The sequence below is a fragment of the Benincasa hispida genome, chromosome 1, assembly GCF_027475165.1.
Source record: "Benincasa hispida cultivar pf3 chromosome 1, pf3_genome.v1.1, whole genome shotgun sequence".
NCBI classification, from domain to species: domain Eukaryota; kingdom Viridiplantae; phylum Streptophyta; class Magnoliopsida; order Cucurbitales; family Cucurbitaceae; genus Benincasa; species Benincasa hispida.
The window spans coordinates 101592751-101603742 of NC_143478.1; the positions used below are offsets into that span (position 1 = coordinate 101592751).

The 10992-nt window shown below is 33.3% G+C and overlaps 1 protein-coding gene across 3 annotated transcripts; it reads left to right on the plus strand.

The window, feature by feature from the left end:
• Positions 1 to 3083: 3083 nt before the first annotated feature.
• INT1 (inositol transporter 1) lies at positions 3084 to 10749 on the plus strand. 3 transcript variants are annotated; one of them, XM_039042096.2, is made up of 7 exons: positions 3120 to 3466; positions 3566 to 3837; positions 4569 to 4639; positions 5309 to 5644; positions 8729 to 8836; positions 8917 to 9102; positions 9937 to 10749. In XM_039042096.2, the coding sequence occupies exons 2-7, from the start codon at positions 3690 to 3692 to the stop codon at positions 10570 to 10572; spliced, it is 1485 nt and encodes a 494-aa protein (XP_038898024.1). In that variant the 5' UTR covers positions 3120 to 3466; positions 3566 to 3689; the 3' UTR covers positions 10573 to 10749. The 3 variants fall into 3 exon arrangements, with proteins under 3 accessions (XP_090173069.1, XP_038898024.1, XP_038898032.1); XM_039042104.2 differs by having other exon boundaries at positions 3573 to 3837; XM_090316943.1 differs by having other exon boundaries at positions 3084 to 3837.
• The last annotated feature ends 243 nt before the right edge of the window (positions 10750 to 10992 follow it).

Here is a 10992-nt window from a genome sequence, read left to right on the forward strand (position 1 = left end):
TAATGAGATGGTATACTATATGTATCTGCGTACTCGAGCTGCTTCTAACAACCTATGCATTTTGTTATCATTTCGAATTAGATGGAGGCTTGTGGGATTGATGTGAGGGAGTGGGGATGACTATATTTCTGGGAGCGAACTCATAATCTCATTACTTTATTGATGTGAGGAAGGTGGAATGTGTAATAATTAAAAAGGAAAAAAAAAAGGAAAATTTGTATGGTATTCTCGCTCTCGCTCAAAATCTTGCTCTCTCACACTCTCACTATCTCTCATAATCTCGCTCTCAAATTTGATTGGGAAGTTCAGTGACAAAAAGAAGGAGATTCATTAGCTCGTTATTTAGTCAGACTTGCTGAGATGACAGAATCCGTTTGAAAACAACAATATTTTCCTAAAAAAAAAAGAAACTACTTATTTAAAACAACAATATTTTTACAAATAGTTTGAAAACAACAATATTTTCCTAAATAGTTTCTAAAAGTACAATATCCTTTTAATTTTCCAGTAAAATTGGAGGTGTCTTTTTATTTTTGTCAAAAAATGGAAATAATAAGATTTTTGGCAAAAGTATGTTGCGTACATAATATATATATTTTTTAATCTCCAAATTGTCCTTGATATGGTTGATTAACAATTTTTTCGGGTGCTGTGTAATTGAAAAACACAATATAGAGACCGTGTATCAATTCTCAATAGAAATACAATGTAAATAGAATCATCAGGTATGAGACTTCAACCTACGGATTCACGAGATAAAGGTGTCAAATTTTTCTCCCATTTTAAAATTTGAATTGACGGTTTCATATCTATTTTGATTTGATTTAACCACTTTTTGAAAATATTCATAATTAATCAATCTTTAATTTGCCTGTCACCATTTTGATTTTAATTTATAATATATCTTTAGATTTTACATTATCTTATTCGCTTTTTATTATTCTAAATTTGGATTAATTTTTTTTTATCCAGATTAGGATTTTACTTAATAATTTATATATTATCATCTAACAAATAGTATGTTTAATTTAAATTTTACCATTTCTTGTATTTTTTAATCACCTTTTATTCATTATCATCTTATCATATTATTATATCATTAATTTTTCTTTTTGACAAACAAATAAGTATTAACATTTGCAATCTTACTTTTTTGCTATGCCTCTATAATGATTTATGCTTCTTTTTGTAAGTTTTATGGTTGATAGAGTTACAAATACAATGTTAAACGAGCTCCTTTCTTGATGTTTCTCCCCTGAATTATATTTGAATTTATATTTTATTATCAAATTAGATGTTATTTAACTACTTATAGAATTAATCACAAGAAACAAAAACTTCTGGATTTTTCTCTCCAGTTTATATTTGAATTTACCTTTTACTATTAAATTTGATTTTATCTAACTAACTTTCGATTTGTTTAAATGTTTGTTACAAATTCAATTATACTTAAAAAGAAACATATAAATAGGAATAACTTTAAATGTTTAAAACATGTGCATGTATATATATATTCTATTCAGTTTATCATCATCATCATTATTATTATTAAAATAAGATAACAAAAAATCCTAAATCTCATATTCTTCATCGATCTTCTTCACTTAGCCGTCATCCAAAATCTCTTTTTCTCCTTCTCAATCTCATGTCTGCGATCGTTGTTTAGTACCCGTTTCTTGAATTCCATCGTCTTGGCTAGCTTTTGACAACCACCCTTGCCAGGTCGCCAACCTTTTTTGCTCGCATACATATTTCCTACTTTTGCTTCTACTTTGAATATATTGTTTTCAACAATGATATTATGGGATTGATAGTATTTAAAGTTGTCTTTCAAGATTCTATGAGCAAAATGGTCACATGGAATGAAAGCGATGAAACTCCTTACAACTGGTTTGGTTTCAAACGTAATCATGAGCCCAATAGTCACATCGTCATGTAGTTGCAATTCCTTCAAATACTCATGTGCCAACAACAACTTCACTAGTACAATCAACTTTGCTCTTTCTCACCTTGGAAGAAGTCCATCGATGTAGACATCTATAAGTTTCTAGTGATCCCCACCGCTTGGTCGTCATCTTCCCTCGCATACACGCATTTTATAGGCAGTTGGAAGCATTTTTAGAATGTTTAATTAGAGTGTATTTGTGGTATTCAAGTTGTTTTTGAAACAGTGTATATTTGCATCCTTTTTTGTACTTAATTTTATTGTTTTAGGTTAGTTTTGTCATTTACTAATTAGTATTTTCTATTATATAAATTCGTTTTGTTATTTTTATAATTTAAAAATCTTTTTTCCATTTTTCGAATGAAACTTCAAAATTTACTATTTCTCTTGTCAGCCTTATTAATGTTTCCAAATACTATAACTCACAGTTAATGTAATACTATTTCAATCAAATCTCTCTTTGTTATGATGTTTATTATTTCATACTAATTTTCTCTTATCTTTATTAACACTAAAATAGTTTGCACGAGATTAGTTATTATAACCCACGTACTATTATAACCACAAATTATAATAACCAACTCAATGTCCCAAACGTAATCTAATAAATTTTGAAATCTTATACATGTTTGGCTCGAGGAGTTTGTAGGTCCCATAACTAAAAAAATATCAATTTCATAACTTATTAATTCATTACTTTTGGACCTCATAACAAGACAACTTCTTAAGACTTAAGAACTCTCCATGCTAGCTAAACAACCCAACTTCTTACCTCAAACACTCTCTTAAGAACCAAACACATGAAAAATTTATAGACAAAAATGTAAGTTTTCTTCCAAGAAATCTTAAGTCTCGTTTAGTAATTATTTGATTTGGTTTTCAATTTTTGAAAATTAAGCTTACAAATATTACTTTCCGTCAATTTATTTTGTTATTCACTTATAATCAATATTCTTAAAAATCAAGTCCAATTTTTTAAAACTAAAAATAGTTTCTAAAAAATTCTCACTGTTTTTAGAATTTGATTAAAAGTTCATGTGTTCAATAAGGAAGGTAAGAAATGCATATGAAATTTGAGGAAAAAAAAAACATAATTTATTATTATTATTATTTAAAAAAAAAAACTAATCATAGATTTGGATAATTTAAATTGGACAGAGGTGTTATATAAGCTGAAAATGATGTTCAATGTTCCAATATTTCTGGTGGTTCGGCTTCGCTTTAATCTGGAGAGAGAGATAGAAACAGGGAAGAAGGAAATTTTCTGTTCGTTTGGCCGTGAAAATTTTCTTGGCTTCTGTTTCAAACTTACACTCAATGATCCGAGGCTTCAAAGTGAAACCGATCCCTTGAAAAATCCCTTTTTTACTCATTTCTTTAATTCCGTCGCTATAATTTGCTTGGAGCTGAATTCTTCATGTTCTTCCATTTCATCATCTACCTTTAATCACTGCTCCTCTTTCATTTTCTGATTTTTTGTGGCTCACTGTTCGATTCAACCGCCAATCCCTTTTAATCTTGGTGGGTTTTCGTTCAGCTCCCACAATTTTGCTTATTTTTTTTAACCTCTCTTCCAATTTCCTTCAATTCTCCTTCTGAAACCATTAACTTGATTTCTAGTTTTCAGGGCAACTCCATTTCTCCATATTGGTCGTTTCAATACTCGAATTTTCTGGATTAAAATTGGTTTTATTCTTCTTGTATTTCACCCGGATTCTCAGAATTTCGACTGTTTTTGCAAAGGATGACACTCACGCTTGAATCACAGCCCGGAAGCTCCGGGTACTTGGATATCTATCCTGAGAGGAAAATGTATTATTTTAAGAATCCTTACGTGCTTGGATTGACGGTGGTTGCTGGGATTGGTGGCTTGCTCTTCGGCTACGATACAGGTGATATACGAAATCTTCAATCGACCAACTGTTTTTGTTGTCTTAATCTATCGGTTTTTTGTGTTCCAGTTTTTTTGTCTAACATGGTAGAAATTTTGGTTACCGTCGATTTTCTGCTCTTACCTTTTCCTCCCCTTCAGTTTATCCAATTCTTCTTACAAAGTAATGATCTGTCACGAAGAATCTGTAATTTTATTCTGATTAGATGATTTCTTGTGCAAGGCAAGTCGTACACATTTATGTTGATTTACCTTTTTTTTTTTTCAAGTTTTGATGGATGAATGGTCTGTTCTTGCATATTTGACGCTCTTCATCCTCTACTAGATAGAGATACTGGGTGTTTCAGCAGGACCCTTTTTATGAGGATGGTCTTCTTATCAATCTCTTTTGATTTAGTTGCTTTTCTGACGCCGTTATAGAACTCTGAAACTCAATGGCTCTTTTCTGATGTACAAGTGCACCCAAACATAGGTCTAACTATTACAATGCAACCAAAATTTTTCATTCCCTTTCCTGGCTGTTGTTTCTTTCAATTGGGACATGTAATATGACGACGTTTCTTATACAAAATAATAATTAAAAGAAGAAAGATGGGATTAAGCCTCATTTGTTGAATCTGTAGTGCATTTAGAATAGGATCTGCAGTTTACCTCCGTGTTTTCTACTTTACTGGTTTTCTAATTAGCTTCCTTCGGTTCCAATTCTGAGCTAGAAATGAATGCTGAATGCAGGTGTGATATCTGGAGCTCTTCTTTATATTAAAGATGATTTTGAAGCTGTCAAAAACAGTAGTTTCCTACAGGTAAACATCCTGAATTCTGGAAATCAACTTCTTGTCTTCTCTTTTTCCTTTTTTTCTTCTCACTTTTCCACTCTCTCTCTACACCCCTTCCTCTCAGATGATGTTTTGTTCACGAGTTAGTTTTGTAACTTGAGATTACAAAGATAGAGTTATATTTGGTATGTAGGTTTCTTCACCCCAGGCTATGGGTTTATTAAGTTCATAGGTTTAACTAACTTTGACTTGTGAAATCTATCTTTTATAATGCATACTAGCTCTTATAAATTATAAATGTAAGCATAAGGGCACTTCTGCTCCAGGAGATGCAGGAAATGTATGAAATGTATTACCATCAGAATTAGAAGCACCTTCGGCGCCCGTAGTTGATGCATTTGCTACTGAATTGCCTGTAGGGAAATCCTTCAATCCTCCTTCTACTAGCCGACTAGGAGTTCGCTTCTAATCTTATCCGGTGAAATAAGATTCTAGGTTCTTTTTGGAAACTACGAACCAAACATTAACTATACGAAGCTAAGTACAAAACAATCCTTATGCAGATTTGATAAACTCAGAGTTCCCGTCCTCACATTTATTAAAACTAAGAACCAAATATCCTCTCAGGTTTTTTAGTTCCTCTTCCTCATACATGGTTCTTTTTATAGTGGAATCCTGATTTAAGAAAAATGGCAGGAAACAATTGTGAGTATGGCTTTGCTTGGTGCAATTGTTGGAGCTGCTGCTGGGGGATGGATTAATGATGTTCATGGACGGAAGAAGGCAACCCTCCTTGCTGATGTTGTCTTCGCACTCGGTGCTGCTGTAATGGCTGCAGCTCCAGATCCATATATTCTTATAGCAGGAAGATTCCTAGTTGGCATTGGCGTGGGTGTGGCGTCTGTCACAGCTCCAGTATACATTGCAGAAGCATCCCCATCTGAAATAAGAGGAGGACTAGTCAGCACTAATGTGTTGATGATAACTGTTGGACAGTTTCTCTCCTACCTCATAAATCTTGCATTTACCCAGGTTAGGTTTATCTCATTTCGATGTCTCTTGTTGTGTGATATGACTTAGTTTTGTTCTCTTTGAGAAAGAAAAATGTATATACATGGTAAAAGACACGGCCTGATGGGTGCATCTAGCAGAACGTTTCTAATTATGATTAATGATCATGAAACTAACTCTGAATGAAATATTTGTAGTGTATTTTTCTGCTTTTGCACTTGCTTGATTGTGTGTTATATGAAGGCATGAAGCTATCTTTGTCCTGTTCTCTGCTAACAGCTCTGTATGGATCTTGCCAATTGTTGGAATGACCAAAAAGATTATTGGAAAACAAAAAAAGATTATTGGAAAACAAGAAAAGTTCAGTACAAATCATGTCAACTTAGATAGATAGTTGGAATGGCCCCTCAAATAAACTGGAGCATAATAAATCAAAATTATTGTTATAGATGTGAGCTTCATACGCCATAATCAAGATATGGGACATCTTAGAATTACCATGAAGATCTGCAGAAGATTTTAATTAACTAATGAAAATTTTTGAAAAAAATGGAGTGCGTTTTTCTGTATATTTTGAAGAGTTTCCACATCTCTAAATTATTAGACTTGAGTGGAAGAACAAAAAAGGAAGGGAAAATAATCTCTAAACCTAAAGGAAAAAATATGTGAACATACAAGCTCGGTATTAGGAGGCTGTTGAAGGACTAGGTAAAAAAAATATGTGGCAATGAATTTGACTGGTCAAATAAAGTTGAAAAAAATGGTCCATTGAAAAACTTGGATTAAACTTCAACACCTCTTTTTTCAAGTTGATTGATATATATTTATAAGACTTAATTTGGTTTTCAGATTTTCATGAGTAGTTCTTGAAAGTGCCTTTGTAAAACATAACTGCAGTTGGAGATTGGTAAATAAATCTTCCTTATATCCTTTTATATCAGATGTTCATGAGTAGCTCTTGAGAGTATCTTTGTAAATATGTCCGCAATTGCAGACTTCTTGAGGTGTGGATTGGTAAATAAATCTTTCTTATATTCTTTTATTGATGTGATGATAATTAATCTCAACATGTATTTTCAACGGCAAAAAACAAGACTACAGAGCTCTACACACGTCAGTTATGTATCTTTCTATGTGACTATGTCTTGGTGTAAATTTAGCCCCCTTTTTATAATTAAAGTTTATGTCAACAGCCTTTGTATATGTTGGGGATCTTTGCTATACTTATTTTTCTTGATGGACATAGTAAGGTTTTGTTGGTTCATTAATATTGGTTTTCAACTTTGGGAGAATTCTTTTTAGTTGTATACTTGTACGCATTCACTAATGCTTGGACAATATTTTTGTTTCAGCACTGATTCCAGACACCAAGGATTGTGTCTCGATTTTCCATGTAATACGAATTAAACTGATTTTAATGTTGATTTAATGAAAGTAGTATAAATTTGGGAAAACATTTGAAAGCATTCTTTTTCTCCCAATTCCAATTTTCTGGAATAGTCGCTGAATATTTTCTAACTCCCAACTCCATACCCACATTATTTATGATAACCCTTCTCCATCAAACTTACTACATATTATGCTTCAAACGAGCGCAATAATTTCATTTATGGGAATGGAGTTTTATGCATTTATGGAAATGGAGTTTTATGTCTAAAATTTCATTTTGTACCTTCTTTATTCATATAAGAGAACTTTACAAATGCCTGCTACATATTCAATAGTTACTTTCAAATATCTTCAATATTTGGGTTTAAAAAAATCTGCATCTTATTGGAATATATGTTGTTGACTTTGGATATTTCATTTTTCAACGAAATGGTCTCTTATCCAAAAAAAAAAAAAAAAAGAGAAAAATGGATGTTAGGATAAGAAGTGTGGGCAGGGTTATTTACTAATATGGTCACACTATGTTGAATTGTGATTATTATTTATTCAAATTAAGAAAAAAAAATAAAGTTTGATTCATAACTCTTAAGTTCACCAAAACATTTCCAAAAACTAGAAAACAGTTATGAAAATACTCGTTCATAAACCAATATTTGAACAACTGTGTCCTTTATCATTGATTCATTACGTGATGTATAAGCTGTTGTTGAGCGATGCTGTTATAAGTAATTTAGTTTGTAGTTCATTGCCAAACAATTTGTGCTATTGGTGCTCATTACCTTACAATTTACTGGAATGAAAGGTTTTCATCTTGCAGTTTGAAGAGGCGGCATCAAGATAGAATTTCAGGATGCTAATTTAAGATTTCAACTGAGTAACATGTGAAGGAACCTGTTCCTTTCTTTCTTGCCTAGCTTAAGCTGCTTCATTCTTTCTCTTAGTTGTAATTGTCCATCACCCTGCCTTCATAGATTCTTTTCTTGAAAAAATAAAAAAAAAGGTTTCTAGTTGGGGTGCTCATTTTTCTTTTCCTTTTTTCTTTTAAAATGAAGGTACAAAAGTTTTAGTTTTCATTCAAATGATTTGCTTGCTTTTTCTTCCATTCATTTATCAATATGGGATGGTAATGATGATTGTGAAAACTTAAAACTTGAAGGCTGAAGCCTTTTTAAGTTGCCGATAATCTTCCTAGCTTTTGCCCCTTTTTCTGAATGCACTTTAGAAGACTAACATCCTCTGTTGAAATTTGTAAACCTTTTTAATGTTTACTTTAAAACTCTTTGAAAGTTATAATTATAATTAGATCTTTTAACCTTGAAATGTTTCAATTCCACCAGATTTTTTTTACTCATAAATTTCCTCATAAACTTGTCTTGTTGGGGAAATTTGAGGAAACAAACTTTATTATTCGGTTGATGATACTAAACTTATGACGATTAAGGATCCCAATGAACCTTTCCATGGGTTCTGATCCTTATATCAGCGAGATACCTTTAGAACAATATCTTGCTAGGTTTCTTCGCATCAACCAGTTAAAAATTTCAGAGAATTATAGACTTATAGTATACTTCTATAATCTAAAGAAAATATTAAGGCCTGATGATCCCTTGTTCTGGATGTGGAAAACTTATTTTCTAGCACAATTAGTCCAACGCTCTCTCTCTTGGAATTTGAAATGTCATATTGACTCTCTGAAGTGGTGACACGCTTGGTCAGGTCTCTGGAACTTGGCGTTGGATGCTGGGAGTTTCAGGCGTTCCAGCTGTGATTCAATTTGTTTTTATGCTTTGTCTGCCAGAGTCTCCAAGATGGCTTTTTATGAAGGTGCATATAATTATTGTTTTAAATTTGTTCAGTTCTTTTCTGTCACATATTTAGTCAACATCATATTTCATGAATTGCAGGATGACAAATCCAAAGCCATTTCGGTGCTCTCTAAAATTTATGATTTTCCTCGTTTAGAAGATGAAATTGACTACCTTTCTTCTCAACTAGAGGAAGAAAAGCATAAAAAGAAAAACGTAAGCTACATGGATGTATTTAAATCAAAAGAGATCAGACTTGCGTTTCTGGCCGGGGCTGGACTTCAGGTACAACTCCTGACTAATAGTAGGAGTTCAAATTTATTGGCTTGAATGCATTACAAAGGCTAAAAGTATGTTTGGAATGGTCATGATTATAGTGTTTCTGAAAGAACCTATGGAATCCTTTTTGTGCTTCTTTCAGCGAAACACTTTGCTACAGATATTAGTGTTTTTAGAATATTCAAGATGTTTTGTAGCTAAGCATCATAAATAACCTGAAAAGGGCTTTTTTTCTTTATTAGTCAAGAGCAATTATCCCAAACATTAAAATTTTCCACTCTGCTTGTTGAAGCTCTCTCTTATGTTCTTCATACCTTTAAATTTGAGTAGTTCACTGATCTTCTACTTAATTGCCCTTTCCGACCACTCAAACATAATTTCTCAAGGACATTCTTTGAATTAAGAACTTGATTAGATGAGATTTTGAATTTACCCGTGTAAGGATCAAAGAGAGGCCGCCTTTCAAGGCCGTTTTCTTTGGTCTGCAGGGATGTGTGCTCTATTGTGGGACTTTTGGGGCTGAGGAACAATAGTGTTTTGTGGTGTGGAGAGGGAACTCAGTGAGGTTTGATCTTGAGCGAGGTTTCATGTTGCTCTTAAAGTTTCGGTTTTGAAGACCCTTTGTAATTATTCCATAGGTATCTTACCGAGTTGGAAGTCCTCTTTTTAGTGGAGTTTTTTGTGGGTTTGATTTTTTGTTTGTCCTTATATTCTTTCATTTTTTTTTTTCTCAATTAAAGAAGTTTCTAAAAAATTATATATATATAAAACAAAAACAAAACATGGAAGGATCATCTCGCTAAATGTAATTGCTGAGGTAAATTCTCCACTTTTATGCAGGCATTTCAGCAGTTCACTGGTATCAACACAGTCATGTATTACAGCCCAACTATCGTCCAGATGGCTGGCTTTAGGTCCAACCAGTTGGCACTCCTTCTATCCCTCATTGTTGCTTCCATGAACGCTGCTGGAACAGTGCTTGGAATCTACCTTATCGACCACTTAGGGAGGAAGAAACTTGCCATTTCGAGCTTATCTGGTGTAGTAGTATCACTTGCCATTCTTTCTGGTGCATTCTTTGCGAGCCAATCTGGTTCAGCAGATGGTCTGCATGGATGGATTGCAGTGATTGGATTAGCTCTCTACATTGCTTTCTTTTCCCCTGGGATGGGACCCGTGCCGTGGACCGTGAACTCAGAGATATATCCCGAGGCTTATCGGGGGCTTTGTGGTGGCATGTCAGCAACAGTCAATTGGGTTTCAAATTTGATTGTGGCTCAAACGTTTCTTTCGCTCACTGAAGTAGCTGGAACTGGTCCGACTTTCCTCATCCTTGCAGGCATAGCCGTGCTCGCAGTAGTGTTTGTTGTCATGTATGTTCCTGAGACACAGGGACTGACATTTGAGGAGGTGGAGATGATTTGGAAGGAGAGGGCTTGGGGCAGGGATTCAAATACAGAAAGCCTTCTTGCTTGAGTAAATGGGGGGTTGTGATATATATATATATATGTGGGTAGAACTTTTTGGATGATGTTGGAGACAGATTGTATGTTGGTATTAGAATATGCTTCAAATCATAATGTAGCTTGTGTAATTTCAAATTGAGCATGGTTTATATTCATAATCAAGGCAGCTTCTTGAAATTGAGGAACATTTCAAATGCCTAAAGTTTCCCACCTTCAAGTTTAACTCATTAGTCATTTTAGAGTAACAAAGAAATTTCGTATATCTGCTGTGTATCCTTTTTACGTGGTGTAGTCCACCCATTGTCTATAATAGGGATGTTTGAAATCATTTTTAAATGAAAGGATAGTAAACTAGACAAATGATAGGGATTTGTTTGGAATTATCACTACTTTTTACTTTGATATTGGCAACATTTGGTGAACATTTTTA